Source organism: Hemiscyllium ocellatum, chromosome 39 (assembly GCF_020745735.1).
Source record: "Hemiscyllium ocellatum isolate sHemOce1 chromosome 39, sHemOce1.pat.X.cur, whole genome shotgun sequence".
In the NCBI taxonomy this organism is placed as follows: domain Eukaryota; kingdom Metazoa; phylum Chordata; class Chondrichthyes; order Orectolobiformes; family Hemiscylliidae; genus Hemiscyllium; species Hemiscyllium ocellatum.
Genome location: NC_083439.1, coordinates 16116386 through 16137791, shown reverse-complemented (window position 1 = coordinate 16137791; position 21406 = coordinate 16116386). Strand labels below are relative to the sequence as shown.

Sequence of the window (21406 nt, the reverse complement as noted above, 5' to 3'; positions counted from 1 at the left end):
TCACAGCTGGGATTAATGAAAGTATTTCAGTTGCTAACTTTTTTTTAATTTCACCAATCTTTCTGTTTTAATTCTCTTAGAAATCTTGGCCACCACATCAGATTACAAAACATTTGGTGATCCGACATCTGGTTAGTCATGTTGTTGCTGTTTATGTTCACTTGTTTTTCTCCCTCCACTTCCTCAGCAAACTTTCCCCCTTTTCCTTGCTGCACACCCAGATGGCCGTTTCTAAATTGCTCTATATCTGCCAGCCATGAGAACTGCGTACCTGACTAATTGTTCTTTCCTCCTTCTTCATTAGCACTTCCAGCACGTTTTCCCAGCCACCGGTGACTAATCAGACTTCTTACCTTTAGGTTACCTTTTTAACACTTGTAGCAGTCCAGATCGCTCTGCTTCCCAAGCATGTATAGGCATCTTGCTGGTTAACTACTCACTTGCTTATCTGTTTTCTCTCAGAAATCAAGAAGTGTGCTTCAGTAATATAGCATAACACCATAAAGCATTTATTCATTCGATGTTTGCGTATATTCCCAATTTGACAAAATGCTGTTCAGTGAAAATGAAGCACTTTATTTGTATTTTGTGGTAGAAATTGTATTCCATTCTTTTGAGCATCTGTTTAAATGGCTTCATTCTATTGTGAACAAGACCAAAGTATTTAACTAATGAGCATTTTCCATGGATGGTTTGCCATGTCAAAAGTCCACATTTCTAAATCTGTTGCAAGCAGCTCTTGAAACGTTTGAGCACCGGGTGCCATTTTGGGTAATTATGGGTTGAGTCCCAAAATTTTGATTCTCTCAAAAAGCTTTCTACTTCCCCCTGATGACAAGCTCCACTCGTCTGGAAACAAGTAGCCCCTTTTGTAAAATCAGAAACTTCCTGAAGAACATTCAAAAGGCTTTGATCTTAATTCACCTGAGCTTTTCTGGACTCCATAAATTGCAGGTGTCTTAAAAGCAAAATGTTTGGAGGTTTCAAAAAAGTTGTGGCGTGGTGGTGTTTCTGAAATGACAACAAAGTGTTTGTTTGATTTCCAGTCCACTGTCAGGAATCAGACACTTGGTCTGTTTCTAGGGCCTGACTCCACTGTGTAGCTGCGCTGAAGTGGAGACTCATTAATTGAGCCAGAGGTAAGCTCGACACTCAATTGGGGATGTCGGGCATTGCAGAGACCGGAGCAGACTTTAGATTGCTCAATAGCAGATGGTAACCAAGACATGTCTTGCCACTGCCTTTCAGAATGGAACAGGCATCAGATCAGAGAGTCAAGTTGACTGATTCTGTTCGGCACATCCTAGTTTTCCTTTTCTTTTATTCATCACATGATGTCTCTATCCATTACTGCTGACAGCTGAGCAGTTACCTGTCCCAGACTGTTTGCTTTTCCCAGTCTGTGCTTTGAAAGAATCCCCTTGTTCTGCCTCAGCCCATTAACGAGCTCTTTGAGGAGCTTATCTGGCTCTTAATTAGGAGCTGGGCAGGTTTCTGCTCCCCTCACCCTGCTGTGAAAATACCAGTGTGTCTTAGAGGCAATGGAAAGGCTGACACTTCACTGGAGAGCTCTCCCTGCCCTATTCAACCTTGTCCCCATCAACATTTGAAAAATCGAGTCTGAATTATCTGCGGCTGATACCCAAAGTTCCTAAATTGAATACTGATATAACGATGTCAAGCTGCAAGCTAATTCTTTACTACTCAACAAAAAACTGCTGATTCACAAAGTGACATTTTGAAGAATGCTTAACTAATTTAATTCCTTACAGCATAGTATGTCCCCACAATGCAGCAACATGGCAGACAGAGGTCATTCATGCATTCTATCTTGCCCCTCACCACGACAGGTGCCCTACCCAAGAATCATTGTTACAGTTAGACCTCTAAGAAACTCTGAGATATAAATCTCAATAAGCACAGAGTGATAGACCTTAATCATAAGCAAAAAAAAAGACATCTCAGCTTTTCCGAAAGTCAGTGCTCTGTCTGTCCGTGTGTAGGTCATGCCAGAATTAGTTTCGAGTTGAATTCAGACATTAGCACTTTTCTGGGCATCTATCTTGCATGTGTCAGCAGTAGTCACAGCAGATGAAGCCTGATTTCTGCCTGACTGAAAAAGATGTTCTGGACTCAAACCAACTGCTCTCATTTCCATCTGTCCACAAAACAAATTTATTGTTCAGAAAGAAAAGATGCCCTGCGCAGATATCTTTAGTCTGGCTGAAGCCAAGTTGCTGTATTCAGGACTGGTGGGGTAAGGGACACATTTTAGAAGCTGGTTAATATCAGTATCCACGCATCAAAACTGATTCAGGCACCAGCCATGGCAGCAGACTGGTCACAGATTTCAGATATTCTGCTTCAATAAGAAGCAGTTTTTTTTAAAAAACAGGCTAATGTCCTGGTCAGTTTAAGAGCACTTTGAACAGATTATGCCAAATATATTATAAATGCATTTCAGTGGATTTGGTTGTCTGTGGAGTTAACACTGCAGCTCTTTCTGTGATTGCTGGCCGAGAGGGCTGAATGGCCTCCTGTGCATTATAATTCTGTGCTGTAAACTCATGCCAGGAAATTTGAGAGAAACAGACACAGAGGGCAACATGACCTGCAGAATCAGACATGTCCATCCACTTGGCTGGTTGCCGAGTACCCATCAACCCTCAGTACCTAGCATTACCTCCTCTGCCCTCTGACAGAGGTGGTGTGATGTATTGATAGTAAAATGGTCTAACTGGTCCATGCAAGTCAAACACAGAGGCTGGGTGTTTTCCGATCGTTCAAATAAATGCTGTTTTTGTTATTTGCACATTTAAGACATTTGCTAAGTGGTGCGTTTTTGGCATCATTACAAAGCAAATTTATTCAATTCTTCCCCCCATTAATTGTGAAAATAATTTAAATTTATCACCACAGACACGGATGTTTCGGCAGTCTCTGTTTCAACGGGTGCAAGTGACCCAGTAGTATCTCCAAACGTGATTGGTTCACGAAAAGTTGCAGTGCAAGATGATATGAACACTTATGATTATTTTGAACCATTATCTGCTGTCCCTAATGGTAAGGCCTTTGAAGGGAAACTTTCTTTCACTGAATAGAAATCTGGTTTTTAAACACAAAAGCTGCTGTTTTTTCAAACAAATTCTATAAATATCAGACAGCCAAAATAGGCACAAAGATTCATGGCTTAATTTTGATTAAAACAAGATTAATCTTGAGTAAAATAGAAAGATGCTGATATTTTAAAATTTTGCAAGACTTCATATTCTAGGTTTGCACTGTATAGAATGCAAAATTTTTCCAACTTCTTTCTCTAAATATCAAAACCTTTTGAATTGAACTTTAAAAAGAAGCCAAGAATAGTTTTGAACTTCAAAGCTCAGAACACTCTCGTAGTCAGTTTGGTTTAGTCCTGCAAGTTTTCACATGAAATTCAGTCAAGACACTGCAAGGTACGGAGAAGTACATTTGCATGTGGAGTTCAGTCAAAAAATGTGGCATTATCATGTCCATACTGCGGCATTTCACTATGGCTGATACTTTTTCCCCTTGAATTAATAATCACGTTTCTTTGAGGAAAGTAAATTCCATTTTTATTCCATTTTTATTCCACATTCATTTTTGTAGCTAAATCCTTCTATCAACACAAATTTGGATTTGAGGAGAATATAGATCAGAAAACGGCACATGAAAGGCTTCAAAAGGACTGTTTTGGGGTTTTTAAGAAAAATGTTCAGGTTTGTCTGGGCATAAAAACAAGCAGCTAAAACAGGTTTCTTATCAGATATATTGGCAGTGATTTTTTTCCCCCTGTTAATCACTCTTACCTTGATTGAGACTTGCACATTTCTATTCAATGTGTTGATGAGGGTTATGTAAGCAATTCATGATTGAACTTGGTCCATTGTACGTTTGTGTCACCTTGTCTTCTCCTTCCTTTGTTGCTTTTGTTATCTCACCGTCAACGCTGCCTTTATCCTTTTGACATTTCCTTCTGTCGACCACTGCCATTAACAGTTCCAACCCTGAGCATTTTATCATTTAGAAAGATAAGATGTTCAAAAGGCCTTGCCTGGATTTTTGTATGTAATATAACAAAAATCTCTTAATAGCTCTCACATCTCACTAACCTGTGGAGTCATGAGAAAGCTGCATGTGTGTAGAATAGAGAATGCAACTCCTATTAACCAACTGGTGCCTGAGTGGAATCCCACAATGGTGACAGATGTAAACTAAGCACGTCTGTTTCATATTAATATACTGTGCTAACATTTTATCTTATCCTGACAGTCATCCTAACAATTTTTCCTTCTGTCTTGAGTAACTGCTCTGAGATAAAACCTAAGTGAAAAATAGTTTATACAATAAACTAATGTAAATCGTTGTGTTAAAGAACCATTGATTTTGATGACTGTAGTAATTGCAAAATATTTATGGTTGTAAATTGTATTTGAATATATTGGCTTAGTAGTATCCAGATTATCCATTTTGGCTTTGAATAGGAAACAGCTTCCTTCTGTTTGCGTGGTTGTATGTTTTATACAATACGGTGCTTGATTTAGCTTGATATTTTCTATATTTGTGTATTTTACTTGGATATCATAGAAAATGTTATATTTTACTTATTTGGAATTCCACCAACACAGGATGCTTTCAAAAACTGCCAACGCTAATATTTTTTTTCCTCTATTTGAACTTAAACAATCTTTCTATCTTGCACGCAAACATAACTGTTGGCACGGGTTGCCTGATGGAATTAAAAGTACAGCACTTTATCCACAAGCAGATGTTTCCCTGAATTGAAATGGAAGAATTTAGAAAGTGGCAGCTGGCTTAGGGGACATTTAAAATCAAGGGAAGGGGGACATGGGAATTACAAAACGGGATGGATTTAAAAAATCAGAGCCGGAACTTCACAGTTTGATAGGTTGAGTGTGGTACAACTTGTTTATGAAGTATTTGCAAGCTTGTCCAACAGAGGACACAAATTAAATCTTATATCCAGAAATAAATTTTAGTCCCAGTGCAGTAACATTACTAACATTATTGTGACATAGGTTGTGTTCACTTGCTGCCTTATAAACAGGTGGCTTAAATAATATCCTGATCACAGTTAGAAACTGAACAGCATAAAGCTAGCTCCACTCCATTGCCACAGTTTTCGTTAGGAGGACAACAGATTACAGTTCTAGGAGTTTGCTTATCCTTATCATCTGTGCAGAGCTTTCTTCACAAATAGCAGGAATGAATTCTAGGAACACTAAAAACTCTATTACTTCCGGTTTCTATCAACCAAGTAATTGAGCCAAGCCACGAATATTAATTACAGTTGGCCCTTTTTAAAATGCACTACTTGGGACCTGGCCAAACACTGCATTATAATGGCACTCTGGCATATTAAAAAAAAACCGCCGTGTTGCTTGACTGAAAAAAAAGCCATTGCTTGTTTACTCAGAAGTTCAATTAGACATTAAGGAGTCATTGCTGACATTTCGCAATAGAATTTTAAATTAAGCAATAATGAAATTTGCAAAGTGTCTGACTTTCAAAAGAAATTAAAATTTCTTCTCAGTCATGAAATGCAGTAGATACGTTACCTTATTAACCATAATATATCTGTACTTTCCCCACAGTCTATCCCACAGTATTTTAATGCCAAATTGAGGGTTTGATTAGGTATACTCCTGTATCTTTTACCCCAATCTACAGGGCATGCTGCACTTGTAGCAATTCAGGCAAGTTTACCCCAGTATTGCTAGGTAGGTAGTGGCAATATCACTTGTCTAGTATTTCAGAGACAAGCTAATACTGTGAGATTGTAGTTTTAAATCCAATCGCGGCAGCTTGACCTTAGGGCTGTTGTGGCACTGTGCCTGTCCCTGGACCAAAATGCTGGGGTGCAAGTCCCACATGTTCCAGAGGTTTAACCATAACACATCTGAACAGCACTGATAGGGCTGCATGTGGCACACCTATCAGAAATCTATTGGATAAGCATCCAGCTAAAGCGAATTCAAAAGGCGAGAGATGAAGAGAAATACTTGTGCTGTGAAGCACTAGACTTAAGAAGAAAATGAAGAGATGGTCTAATGAATCCCTTTCTGAAAAGATACACCGTGCTGGATCATGGCATCCAGGAACAAAAAGGATATGACTCATCCTAGTGACAACTTGATAGAGATGGATATATAGTGAGACATTGGATGTATTGGTTAGTGGACTTACTCATCTAAGAGCCCCTCAAAGTGGAGATTAAATGTGTTATCTCCAGGGAGGGTGAAGAAACTGATAAACAAACATCCCTTCTATTCCATTAAAAAGAAACCCAATTTTCATTCAGATCTTCTAGGAAATTTCATCTTTACCTTACTTTTTTCCAAGCATATTAAGAAATATCAGCTGCCTAGCTGCGCTCAACATGATGGTAATATTGCACAACCATTGAGTGAGACTCTCTCCATAAAAGATAGAAAAGAGACAAAGTCAAAAAGAAATGTGCTTGAACTTCAAATTCCACATGTGAATTGTTCAGCAGTTTGTAAATCTATTGTATTCCAATCCTTCACTTTGTGATAATGTTACTTAGCAGTTTAAAAATTAACTTCCAGACTATATCTTAACATCAATGGACAATAGATGCTGGCCTAACCAGCAATGCCCACATCCTGTGAATGACTTTTTTTAAAAAAGTGTTCTTTGTGTAATCTTCAAACTGAAGCTTTTAGATTAGATTCCCTGCAGTGTGAAAACAAGCCCTTCCCAACAAGTCCACACCGACCCTCCAAAGAGTGACTCACCTACACCATGGGCAACTTAGAATGGCCAGTTCACCTGGCCTGCACATCTTTGGACTGTGGGAGGAAACCAAACACCCAGCGGAAACCCACGCAGGCACGGGGAGAACGTGCAAACTCCACACAGACAATCGCCCAAGGCTGGGATCGAACTAGGGTCCCTGGCGCTGTGAAGCAGCAGTGCTAACCACGGAGCCACCATGCCTCCCTAATTTGAGTTCAGTACCTTACAACAGCAAAATTAGTTACCCCAGGATACCCAGAGCACTGTCTACTTTTAGAACAAGAAAAGTAGGAGCTGAGGATATCCAGTGTTAAAATAAACATCATCACAACAAAACCTCATCTTTTTCTTCAACTGAAAGCTATAAATAAATGTGAATACTTAGACAACTCTGGATCTTAGTAAAGAAATGTCAACCCTATAATAAAACAAAAAACACTGCAGATGCTAAAGGAGTGAAATGTAAACAGAAATTGCTGGAGAAATGCAGCAGGTCAGGCAGCATCTGTGGAGAGAGAAACAGAATAAATGTTTTGAGTCCAGTGCCCCCGCATTAAAACTGAAAGCAGCTGGGAAATGATGGGTTTGATGCAGGAGTTGGGGATGAGAGAGCAAAAAGGAGTAAATCAAATAAATGGAGATGGTGTCCAGGAGTAAGAGAGAAGCAGTTCAAGGGATTGCTGATCATCAACCACGTTGTTTTAGATTAGATTACTTACAGTGTGGAAACAGGCCCTTCGGCCCAACAAGTCCACACCAACCCTCCAAAGAGCAACCCACCCAGACTCATTCCCCTACATTTACCCCTTCACCTAACACTATGGACAATTTAGCATGGCCAATTCACCTAACCTGCACATTTTTGGACTGTGGGAGGAAACTGGAGCAAACCCACGCAGGTACAGGGAGAATGTGCAAACTCCACACAGACAGTTGCCTGAGGCGGGAATTGAACCCAGGTCTCTGGCGCTGTGAAGCAGCAGTGCTAACCACTGTGCCACCATTCCTTTAGACCATACATTGTAATTTTGATGTAAATTGGGAATTTTCCGCTTATTTGTAGATAACACTTTACATAAAAAGCTCACACCAAGCTTGGACATAACACAAGGCTTTTTTGAACTAGAAAATAAGATTTAAGTTTTATCATTGCATCAATCTCAATTCCAGTACAACGTTCTATACAATGACTGAGAAATACTGTTTTCACTTGGTGGCATAGTTCAGTAATTTCAAAATGTAAAGTTTCCAGGCTCCTGCAATATGCAGTTGAGACGTAATACTGAACTGGGTCTGGAATAAATGGCCAAGCAAAGCCAGCTCGCCCACAACTAATTCCAATTAGCCTTTTCCTGTATATTTTTGGGTAAAGAGCCAATCAGTGAACATTGTAATGGCCAACAGTAAGCACCAGCAGTGTGCAATTAAGAAACCTGTAATAGTCACCTAGAGGTACAAAATAAAAGTTTCTAACAAGCTTCTAAAATAACTACAAAGTGCTTTTACTACATATGAGCCATTAAACAAACATAAAATATTGGTTTATACAATAAATTACTAGGACACAGACTGAAGGAGATAGAACATAGAACATTACAGCGCAGTACAGGCCCTTCAGCCCTCGATGTTGCGCTGACTTGTCATACCAATCTGAAGCCCATCTAACCTACACTATTCCATGTACATCCATATGCTTGTCCAATGACAACTTAAATGTACTTTAAGTTGGCAAATCTACTACCGTTGCAGGCAAAGCATTCCATACCCTTACTACTCTCTGAGTAAAGAAACTAACTCTGACATCTGTCCTATATCTATCACCCCTCAATTTAAAGCTATGCCCCCTCATGCTCTCTGTCCCCATACTTGGAAAAAGGCTCTCCATGTCCACCCTATCTAACCCTCTGATTATCTTATATGTCTCTATTAAGTTGATGGAAGAATTAGAGGAAAGATGAAAAATATCTTTCACCCAGAGGGATAAGAAGGGGCAGGGCTAGTTTATTTAGCAGGCCAGGACACGATGGACTGAATGGCTTCTTTTTGTAGTTCCCTAAGATTCTCTGGTCACATTCATTGTAAAATAAATGGTATAGTATTTTTTAATTTTTGGAGGAAGAGTTTCACCTCAAGATTTATATCGCCCCCACCAGATGTGAGTTGGGGTGTATCTTCTGCCAATGGTCCAGCCCAGTTATTGTTGCCTATAGCAGGGCAGAGTCACCACAGTAACCCCCACCCTTAGCTTTGATGGTGGGGGAAGAGAATGAGGTCGCAGAAGCGATGAAAAGAACTAGTCTGATTTGCTTACCAGGCTTCCACAAGCCCACTCCCCTCCTGACACCGCTGTGACACCAGAGCAGTAGTCAGTACAGAGCAACATGTGCCACCATACAAAGTCAAGCCTGAAGTTAGCATTTGTCATTAGAAGTTGTCATTGAAAGCGGGGGAGAAGCTGATAGAGAAGGAAAGCAGTGATGTGAGAATTTAGTGAGAAGCCTCCTTATCCAATTTCCCTCTGCTCCAAGCCCTAGACCATCCAATTGCAGGAATTAAATTGAGGATCATTCCCTTCAAATTGAAGTCTGTGAACTATTATTGCCAACAGAATTTCTAGATGCAGTCTTTGGACAGTATGACAATATATTAAAATTAAACTAAAATGAACTTACTAGAATGGTTTGGATATAAATCAGACTCAAGTGAACGTGAAGTTCCAAATATTTAAAATAATCATTTTCACTGCACAGTGCTTGCTATCAATTGGAAAAGGATCATTTGTTTGGATGTTAAGAAACATCATCTAACAGCAGAGAAAAATGACTAATGAATTTTGGATTCAGCCAGTGGGTAAAAATTATTATTTTAAATGAAGTTTGAATGAAGGAACATTCTTCGCTCATTCATGTGCAAATTACAGCTATGTCCGTGTTCATGAAGTCATTTATAGAGTTTACACAAGGTGTCTGCTGGCCCTGAAACATCACTATCTCAAAGATCTGAACTCATGTTCACAAATGATCAAAAACAAAGGGTACTAAATCTGATTTCTGACAAAATAACAATCAGTTACAGGTTTATGACTTGAAGTACCTTGCCTAGTTTTTAAAACTACTGTCAGTTTCTAGTATAGTCCTTGCGAAGAAGCTTTCACCAGTATACAAAACACTGATTAATGCTTTTACAACCTTGCATCTATTCCAGGTGTACGATGGGAGGTGCAGTCTGGAGAGTCAAACCAGATGGTTCACATGAACGTTCTGATCACCTGCGTTCTCGCCGCTTTTGTTCTGGGAGCCTTCATTTCTGGCATAGCTGTGTACTGTCACCGCGATACTTATCTCCGCAAAGCCAGAAAGATGAACAAGGATGCAGAATCGGCACAGTCCTGCACCGACTCGAGTGGAAGCTTCACCAAGTTCAATGGGCTGTTTGACAGTCCAGTCAAGGAGTATCCACAAAACATTGACACACCGAAGCTTTATACCAACCTGCTTACCAATGGCAAGGAGCTGGCACCCAGCAGTGATGCAAAGTCCATGATTGTAGACAGCCATGGGCAACCACCAGAACTGGCAGCATTGCCTACTCCCGAGTCTACGCCAGTACTTCAACAAAAAAGTATTCAACCGATCAAGAACCAGTGGGAGAAAGCCCAAAACAATATCAATGCAGCAAGGAAAGAATCTCCTCTAAAAAGCCCTCAGATTATTCCATCCAGTCCTCCTCCTCACTCACCTATAAACCATAGTGGTCAAATACCCAGTGCAGTGGTACTTCCCAATGCTACCCATGCCTACAACATGTCGTTCTCCAATTCCAATGCACACAAAGCTGAAAGAAAAATGCAGAACATAGAGATGTCGATTACTGGTCATTCAAGTAAAAAAGAACAGCGAAGAGCTATTGAGGCGAGAAACACGCTAAATGACCTCCTGAAACATCTCAATGAAAGTGGAAACACCAACCCTAAAGCTATTTTAGGAGATGTCCCTATGACTCGACAAAATCTAATGTTAGACCCAATGACCAAAATAGTTGAAATACCGCCAAAAGTCCCAAACAGAGAGGCCTCACTATATTCTCCTTCATCTACTCTACCAAGACACAGCCCAACTAAGAGGGTGGATGTTCCAACAGCTTCAAATATCCAGCTGTCAAGTTTAGAGAGAGAGCGGGGCTACCCAAGAAATTCTTCACAGAGGCATTCAATATCTGTCCTCCCCAAGAATGTTATTAGTTCATTAAACGGAGCTGTCTTGTCACGACATCAGAGTTTTAACAGGGGAGGCTACTTCCCCCCTGCACCCCCCATGAGGATGGATTCTGTACATGGTACTCCTCTCGTTATACAACCACAACCTGGCTCTTTGTCCCGTCAGAGCAGTTATACAAGCAACGGTACGCTGCCCCGATCAGGAATAAAGAGAACACCGTCCATTAAACCAGATGTGCCACCAAAACCATCATTTGGTCAACCCACAACTCCAGTCAAACCACTACACAAGTACAGTTACTAACAGGACAGTCAGCTAAAAAGCAGTGTCCATTTCTTAGCTAAGATAATGTGGGAGGACTTGAAGATCAATATTGCTTAAAGCTACCAGTGACAATGCTGTGATAGATTCTCAAATAAGTGGCCAAAGTAGCTACATTTCCTCAAATGGCATCTTTAATGAAAGACTGAAGGCAGGAGTGCTCTCCTGCTGCATGAACAAGATGCTGTGTAGTACAGAATGTATTACTGTTAAAGGTTTGGAGCCTTGGAGAAGTGCAACATGGAATTTATCCTGTGAAATTTGTTAAAAGCATCAACGTACAAGGAAATACTTGAACAATGGTTCCATTCTCACTGCTGTTGAGCATCGTCTTCCCATTAAATGTGAACACTTTCAATGACAGAACCCACATTTGTCTTGTTGCTTGCACAGATGTTTCATGACTTTTCATACATTTCCTGATTTCGTCAACTGTGCTTTGCTTTGACAAAATGCCACGGTAGCCCAATTGTAGCAAGGACAAATACTTTGTGGTATTCCCTCAGAACGTCACAGATAAATGCTGTGTAAGCTATACAGACTAGGATGCACTTAATGGTTCTTGTTATAGCTGTTACGTTGTGTTGCCTGATATACTGAGCACGACTGAACTCGAAAGTTGACCTGAACCTTCCTGTCCTACTACAGATTTACTTGGACCATATCACTGTGTTGAACGCAGCCACCTGTCTACGGCCATTTTCTTTTAGATGTGTCCATAGCTTAACCAAATGTAACACCCATTACATTCAACACTTACACCAATAATTGTGAATCCATACAGTCAGTTTATCTTGCAATCTGTAGACAAGAGGCTGCCGTGCCACAGAGATGGGCAGTGTACAAGACAGTGCAATCACTTTGTTAAAGAGTGTTTAAATGTGATTAATAGGGCGTCCTGAAGAGTCATGCAGGTAATGACACTGTTCTGTAAATAGCGTATCTGTGTTCACCTGGATTCTGTGCATTTTGTGCCTTATTCAATAAGCATTATCATTGATATTGAAATCTTGTCAAGTGTTCTCGAACAGAAAAGCTGCTTTTCAGTGTGCCGGTTGTATTTTATTTTGAAATGATTATTCATATAAAAATCAAATCCATCACGTTACAGCCTAAAATGTAAAGGCAACCACTAGCTAGTGGTCATTCAATTAGAGGTGGGAGAAACGACAAGTGGTCAACATTTTGTTTCACCCCAATGTCGATAAACATTCCACTGTTCGGTTTTTGAGAAGTACAAAGGAATTATTTTTCAAAAACTAGCATTAGTTGAGCCAGATTACCTTAAATATGACTCATCAGCTTAAAAGGTATGTGAAACCACCAATATGAACTGGTAGCCCATGCTTACTGACATTAACCAGAAGGGTCAACCCGTATGACTGAAATACCAGTGGTGTCAAATGAAAGGGAGAGGTGTGAAGGTTAAAATGGATCAGTTCACTCACAGTAATGAAATCTACATGATGCTGCAGAATCCTTAATGGTCAATGAACAAAGTGTATGTTTCTATACTGGCAGAGTTGTGAAAAAAGTAATTTTGCAACAATTCTACCTAAATGTAAAAGAAATCCAAATTGGTTAAACAGTGCTGCACTGTATTTTGCAATTTGAGCCCATGCTCAGTTTTACAGTGCCATCTTCAACTTCCTGTATTGCCTATACATTTCAATTCACCAATACTTTCTCCATTTGTGTTAAGGTAAACCCAGGTCATTTCACTTTATGGTGCATTGGCAAGCTAACCCAGAAAAGAAAAAAAATGTTGTTGTTGTATGATGTCCTTTGAAGTAACATGTATAGAAAACCCTTGTAAACTTGTACTGTGGAAGTGTACATAACGACATACATTTTGTTTTTAACTCCGCATGTAAAGTCAAAATAAAAAAATCAAATGGAATATTTAATTCTGTTTTCCGCGCGTTAATGTTATTCCTTCTGTAAATATCCCATGAGTCGTATTTCCAGAATTGCGTCATTGCAGATTAAAGAACAGTCTCAAACATCAGTGAATTTTTGATTTTCTTTTTCTTAAACAAGGCTTCATTCCACATCAGAATTGTACTCCTTTGATGCCTGATTATTCTAGAAAGTAGAATTTGTGAACAAAGCAGTTATTTTTAAAATTATAAACTAATTTATTAGCATTCAACAAAAAATATATATAGCATGAAAGAGTTTTCATAAAAGATTGTTTAAAAAAAATACAATTCCACAATAATGTAACATCAAAACCAAATCAGGAAATGAGAATTGCTGTTGGAGGGGGAAACTAGGTAGCAGGGCATAGTGAAGAATCGATGATGTCCAGTGATTTTGAAGCCATGATATACTCCACAATATCTCGTTTTTAGATTAAAAGGACACAACTTGATACCCAACTGTACTGATTAGCAAGAATCCCAGCTCCAATCATTTGCCTGTACTGAGTTCAATGTTCCATTACTCAAATAAGCCTCAATGTCCCTAGATTCTGAATAGATTGAGGAAGGAAAAAGGAGATTAATTTCTAACTTGCATTATCATCTAGTGACCTTTGCTTAAGAAGAGAGGTGATGCCAAACAGTCATGATGCCTGTTGAACCCACTGGTGACCGAATAGGTAAGGAGACTTGACAAAGAAGAAAGCAAATAGCTGAACTATTTAAGTTAAGAACAAATGAAATACTACATGGCCACTTGAACCTGCTGCACCATTTAAAATAATTATTATTGATTTTTACCAAAATTCCACCTCCCCATCTTAAAAAAACATAAATGGAAACTAGTAGGTTAATACAAAGAAGGATGAACCTTTGATAACCTGAAGAAAGTTATTTAAATTTTTTTTAATGTATCGATCACAATAAGCAAGATATCAGATACAGTTTCATTATATTGAGGGATAACTGTGCAAAATCTGACATTTAGCTCTGTTCAGACCAAAGATTACATACAATTGGAGAAATCCTGACATTCGGTCCTGCTGAATGATATGTATTCTATATGTAACAATGGATCTATACAATGTTACTGGTCAGAGTGCAAACTTTTCAGCGTTCCACCCAAAAGCACCAAAATAAGGACACCTGGCTTTATCAAATGTATGACAAAAAACTAACAAACTTCTGCAAAACAATTGGAACTGCTAGAAACCGATTTCTTTTATTCATTCACAGGATGAGGGAGTCACTCGACTAGTATTTATTGCCCAGAGAGCAGGTAAGAATCAACCTAGTTGCAGTGGGTCCAGACTCACATGAAGGCCAGACCAGGTAAGGATGGCAATTTCCTTCTTTAAATGACATTGGTGAACCTGATGGGCTTTTCCAACAACTGGCAATGGATTCATAGTCATCTTTAGGATCTTGATTGCAGATTTTCTTTTAAACTGAACTCAATCGCCACCAACTGCTGTGTCAGGATTCAAACCTGGGTCACCTGGAACACTCCCTCGGTCTTTGGATTAAAACTCCAGCGGTAATACTATTGTCTCCTCGTTGAACATTTGGATTTAATTTTCTTCAATATATCAGAATGCCCACACAACCTCTGGTGAGGAATCACAGCAATGACCAATATGCACTGTTCAACTACACTCATAGCATCCTTTCTGATGGTATGTAGAGGAATAACTCCAGCAATTCAGAAAGATGAAGGGGCGACACAATGGCACAGTGGTTAGCACTGCTGCCTCACAGCGCCTGGGTTCGAGTCCAGCAGCGGGTGACTGTCTGCGTGGAGTTTGCACATTCTCCCTATGTCTGCGTGGGTTTCCTCCAGGTGCTCCGGTTTCCTCCCACAATCTGAAGATATGTGGGTTAGGTGAATTGGCCATTCTAAATTGCCCCCATAGGTGTTAGGTTCATTAGTCAGGGCTGAATGTAGGGGAATGGGTCTGGGTGGGTTACTCTTTGGAGGGTCGGTATGGACTTGTTGGGCCAAAGGGCCAGTTTCCACACTGTAGGGAATCTAAACTGGACAAAACACAAGGCTTTCATTGCAAGTACCTTTGCACAAAGCAGTAAAATATATGTTCAAGGCCTGGCAGATAAACCTTCAAGGCAAGAATATTAACACAAAAAGGCAAGTGAAACACAAGCACAAACCCAATGTTTGAAGATAGTTAGAATCTTATTCTGACTTCAATTAGGGCAAGAACTAGGAATACAGTTTTGCTGAGAAGAAACATAATTGGCCATGTTTAATGTCAGCATACATCTTAAAAAGAGAATATTATTTCCATTTTTTTTAATGCAATGTGGTCTCCGAGGTGGCTTTTATGTACAACGATAATAGGACTTAGTTACAAATTACAGGTCTTATAAAGAGTCTTCCCTCACCCATGTAACCAGCGACATGGCTGTCAGGTCAGCAAGAAGGATAGCAGATTGTAAAGGGCAAGATCTTCAGAGAAGGAGAGGGAGAGAACACAGTAAACCTCGCAAATGATGGAACAGGTCTGAACTTGTGAACCTGAATGTGGAACTCCAGTTTGAACCAGTACAAGCATTTCCAAGTTTTATTGGTTTTCCTTCAGAAACATTACACTCATGCCATTGATTTTTCTTTCATATCTCCAACTTGCGAAAATCAATCCAAGATAACAGTCAAGTAGACAATGAAGATTCTGTGCAAATATTTCTTGTCAAAAAGTGTGGTTCTGGAGGAGCAGAGCAGGTCGGGCAGCATCCGAGGAGCAGGAAAGTTGATGTTTCAGGCATAAGCCCTTCATCAGGAATGTGGAGAGGGAAGGAGGCTGAGAGATGCACGGATGTGGTACAATATCTATTATGCACACTCTAAAAAGTTGAGATGTTTCTTTCTCAATGCAAAATGGGAACTCAATGAGGAAAAGTGCCAGAATTTCAAAGGGAAAATCAAAGTGCTGAAAACAATAGGGTCTTTTTTTTCTTTTAAATGAACACAAACATGGATAACCATTTCTCATATTACATGTATATTCCATTATTTGTATGACTTCTGTCAGATTCTTCAAGGAATTACATTTTTAAAGCAAGACTACACAATTGTCACATATAATTCAAGAAAAACAAAGATCCTTAGTACCTCAAAGATGAGCATACTGAATAGTACCCTAATAAAGTCAAAACGTGTGGTGCTGGAAAAGCACAGTCAGGCAGCATCCAAGAAGCAGCGGAGTCAACATTTCGAGCATGAGCTCTTCATATTCCTGATCAAGAGATTATGCTTGAAACGTCGACCCTCCTGCTCCTCAGATGCTGCCTGATCAGCTGTGCTTTTCCAGCACCATACTTTTTGGCTCCGGTCTCCACCATTTGCAGTCCTCACTTTCTCCTAGTGCACTAATGAGCCAAACTGGACCCTATCTTCCAACCCACTCTCTATTGGGTTTGCAATACTAGTCAAAGTTGCTTTAGGGATATTATTCTCAATGTCCTTGGTCTCCAAACAACAATAATTGATCCCAGCATCTGCTTTACAGTAGAGGAGGAAGGAAATTCAATTGATAAAACTCTGGCTAGAACTTGCTGATGTGCTGCAAAGTGGATAAGCACAAGATTGATGAACACACAGGGCCATAAAATAGCAGATTGACAACTAACTACAGGCTCCCTGGTGTGGGCCATGCCATGTCCGGGAGGAGTGTGAACAAACAGAGGCCACTGATCAGAAAACAGAAAGGAAATGATGAATTGCTCCAGGCTCCTCACATTGGGACTTCTAGTGGCTGCTTGAGGGGAAACATTGGCGAGGGGCAGCCGTTGGCTGCCTGCTACACCAGGTCTATAGCTAAACACAGCGGAGAAAACACAAGAGCCAGAAAGCAGATACAAAATGCTGACATATGACTGAACAGTTTCAAAGTTATGATAATGTAAATCTAATCTTTTCTTTCCAAATATATAAACTACAATCAAGTAGGTATATTATTGTAAGCTAACTGACCTTATCCTCTCTCAAAAATTACTTCAATATGGTATGAGAGACCCAGAAGAGAACATTTTAAGCCTTGAAACTACTGACAGGACATGTGGCAAGATCATCTACTAAATGGAAAAACAGAGCCACAGTGCAGTAGGGAGTGATGGCGCAAATCCAAATTCTAACCATGTCAATGTTATAGACTGCTAACTTTGTATATATCATAAACTGGAAAAAAAATCTAATTTATATCCATTAGGTTTTTGAAAGATCAACATTGCGAATCAATTTTCCATAGTAAATTCTCTCGGTTTACTGTATGTATTTGGGTATTCGATATCAATTCAATTTCTATTTTAACATAAGCTGCAAATCCAAGAACCTGTCACTTAACTTGATTATGTTGTGCTCAAATGTTCTGTGTTTGATTATGTGATTCTAATTACTATTGTTGCTCACTGTGCTTGATTATTAGGCTTGAGTTTGGATTCCAAGCCAAGTAAACAAAGCTTGAAGTTAGCAGTGGAAATGTGAAGCAAGTTGTGGAAGGTAATTCTTTTTAGACTATAGAAACTAATATCATCTTTGCATTAGACAGAGATAAATAATAAAATGCAACTAATTACATTTGTCTTCATTAAGTAGAGCAACTTCTTTAAATGAGGTGACCAGACCAAAAGTCTCATTTGCTTTCAATAAATTAAAAACATTTGCCAAATTTTACAAATAAACTGTAAATCTTTCAAATGCAATTAGTTATACAGTAAGAATATGGAGGATGTGAAACTTTAATGCAGAATGTCAGATTTTAGTAAATCTGGATAAATAAATCCTCCAGCAATAATAATAATGAATGACAGAATGAATCTTGCAGACATAAATTGTTGCAAAAAGTAATTTAAGAGGACACTATGAAGTATTGGATGTACAGTAGCATTAGATTGCAAATGAAGATATTTAATGCACTACATGCAAATAATTTTGTAATATTAGCATTGTTGGTATGTTATTTTAAAACTATATTGAAAGAACATGCAATTCCCAAAGTGTCCCACATATTGGATACTGACGCTCTCGTTCATTCAGAGTTTAAACTAGGGAACCCACATGATTCCATTCTGTTGAAACTGTAGGTAGATTGAAAAGTGTGAGGGAAGATTCATATAATTTTATATTGCACTAAAATAAAATAACTCCAAAAAGGCCAGAACCTATTCCAGTCCAAACATGAATTACGGTGTTCCCAGAAGCTCTCCTCCTACAGTGATTTCCATAAACACAATCTAAATGGGTGGATGGAATTGTATAATATTCCTTATTTACATAGAACAGCAGCAGATCAAGTCCATACAGCGTCTCATAGCAGGTTAGTGCAATATTAAACAAAACACACACAGCCGATTCCCAAAGCTATTAAAAGAATTCAAGCCTTTGATTCTGACTGCTCCAAGAATAAGCTTTACTCTAATCCCTCCTCAAATTCAACTCCCATCCTCAAGGCACAGCTGGTCTATCCCATCCCCCCAACCACATTGAGCACTTCCCGTTCTTTACCAGAGTTCATGAAATATCAGAAACAGTTCAGGCAAAACAATTCAGCTTTTGTGGCATAAGCACTAAACTCATTGGCGAGTGAAACGTAGCAAGGAAAAATAAGCGTCTTCATTTGTGGATGTGGTTGGTTGTACCACACCAGTCCATGCCTCACACCCTGCAACCCCAACAAGCCATGTCAGCAACTCCCACATGGTGGGATAAACTGTGTGCTTACTATTTAGGCCAGTGATTAATATGCTGCAGAAAGTGAAGATGGAAAATTACAGCCCTCGACACCTTTATCCAGATTTAGCTTTTCTTTTTAAAAGATTAGCAATCAGAGCACAAAAATATTTTAGAATATTGGGGCGATTCCTGGGAGAGCAGGATTGACATATGAAGAGAGACTGGATTGGTTTGAACTATATTCACTGAAGTTTAGAATGAGGGGGATTGCAAAGAAACATATAAAATTGTAATATGATTGGACAGAGTAAATGCAGGAAGGGTGTTCCCACTGACTGGGCATTCAAGAACCAGGGTCACAGTCCAAGGATTTGGGGTTGGGGTCCATTTTCGACTAAGATGAGGATAAATTTCCTCACCCAGAGAGTGGTCAGCCTCTGGAATACCACAGAAGACAGTTAAGGCCAAAACATTGATGCTTTCAAAGGGGTCAAAGGGTCGGAGAGAAAGTCGGTTGATCAGCCATGATCATTTTGAATGGTGGAGCAGACTCAAAAGGGACAAGTGGCCTATTCCTGCTCCTATTTTCTACGTTTCTATCAATGTAAGAAGACTGGGTACGAATATTGGACTGCATCATAAGAAATTGACTCAGTATCTTTGGTGAAGTTCATGGAGGATTTCGCCCTGTGAGCCCGAACAAAGGTTTTCCTGCTTTCTTTGCAACTTTCCCTCATTAACTGTGCACCAGAATTGATAGGGATATTCAGCATGGTTTTGTGCAAGATCACCTCGGACGTTTCTAAACTCTTAAACCTACCCAACCTTTTCTCCTAAGACAAACCCTTTTTTCATGGAAGCAGCTGAGTGATTTTCCTCTGACCTGCTTCCAATGTAAGTGTAATGCTCCTTAAATAAGGAGGTCAAACTGCACACAGTACTGCAGGTACAGTTTCACAATGTCCAGTTTCACTACTTAACATAAGAGACTGTTCCAATATTAGAATTGGGAGGTGGCTGAGGAAAGAATGAAAGTTTAGGAATGAGATTTTCATGGCACAACAAATAATGTTTATTTCTGAAAACCTCTTTGCTCCTAAAACAAATACTTTTACAAATATGGAAATCCATTCCCTCAGAAGAAAATTAATTTTGTGACTGTTTTAAAAAATAAAAGCAACATTTTTTTTTGTTTATGTTTTCTGTTTTTTAAAATCCTTCCTTCTTAATGCAAACTCAACTTTCAAGCATTGTTTTGCTTCTTTTATAAACATAATTAGTCCCACAAACATTGCGGTCAGAACACTCCATTTTGGCCCCACAAATGTTCTCTTCTATCTCTGGTACACTACGTACCTTTGCTCTCTAATTCTAGCCATTCAGGTCTCAAGTTCTTAAAATCTGTCCCCATATATTTTTCTCTCCTTCATTAAGCACCTGTATGAAATCGACTTCTTTGCCAAAACATTTGGTCATTCTCACTTGCATCTCCTTCTTTGCGATAATCATTTTCTGATTTTCACCAGTGATGATGACGATTACTAATCAGGCAGTACTGTAGTAGTAAAGTCACCTGATTAGAAATGCGGATGCTCAGGTTAATGCTGTGGGAGTAAAATGTCAAATCCCACCATAACAGCTGGTGGAATTTAAAATGAATTCTTAAAATATGAAATGGGAAGTTCATCTCATTAATGATGGCAGTGAAACTATGACTAATTGGTGCAAACACTCAGCTGGCATTTCAATATCTTTTCAAAAAGGGAATTTGTCATCTGAACCCAGTCTAGCTACCCATAGCCATGTGAATCCAAACCCACAGTAATGTAGCCTACTCTTAACTACTCCCCGAAATGAAGGGCTCAGGCCCAAAACATCAATTCCCCTGCTTCTCGGATGCTGCCTGACCTGCTGTGCTTTTCCAGTGCCACACTTTTCGACTCTGATCTCCAGCATCTGCAGTCCTCACTTTCTCCTCCTCCCCAAAATGGCCTAGCAAGCCACTCAGTTCAACAGCAATTCAGGCCAGGCCATTCGTGCTGGCTTTGCCAGTGACATCAACATCATGAAAGAATTGAGATAATACTTTAAAGGAAAGTTGCTATTGTCTGTTTACCTCCACGGTTACATTTTCCAAGACCATTTACCATTACAACTGCTGCCTTTTTCTTACTCCTGCTGAGACCACACACAAAGCGCTATCCTTAATTCCCAGAGTGTTCCTTGGATTTCGACTCAAAGGTGTTAATGTTTAGCGTGACCCTGTCTTTATGAAGCATTCACAGCATGGAGTCACTGGAAAAACAATGAGAAAAGAGAATCCTTGCTGAATTTTCATTTCTCTAACTCTATCACACAGGTTTTCAGTTCTGTTTTATTTCTTTATTCTTCCATGAGATGTGGGCATCTCTGGTTACCCATCCTTGACAAGGCCATTTCAGAGGGCAGTTAAGAGTCAC

The 21406-nt window shown here is 39.4% G+C and overlaps 1 protein-coding gene across 4 annotated transcripts in view; it reads left to right on the top strand.

The window, feature by feature from the left end:
- Positions 1-13246, top strand: part of sema6dl (sema domain, transmembrane domain (TM), and cytoplasmic domain, (semaphorin) 6D, like) — a 47331-nt gene extending 34085 nt beyond the window's left edge. For 2 of the 4 annotated variants that reach the window (XM_060853258.1, XM_060853259.1), the window contains 3 exons: positions 81-131; positions 2920-3063; positions 10006-13246. In XM_060853258.1, coding sequence (XP_060709241.1) covers positions 81-131; positions 2920-3063; positions 10006-11321 — 1511 coding nt within the window. In that variant the 3' untranslated portion in view covers positions 11322-13246. The remainder of the gene's footprint in view (positions 1-80; positions 132-2919; positions 3064-10005) is intronic. The other 2 variants (XM_060853260.1, XM_060853262.1) reach the window with 2 other exon arrangements.
- Positions 13247-21406: the final 8160 nt, after the last annotated feature.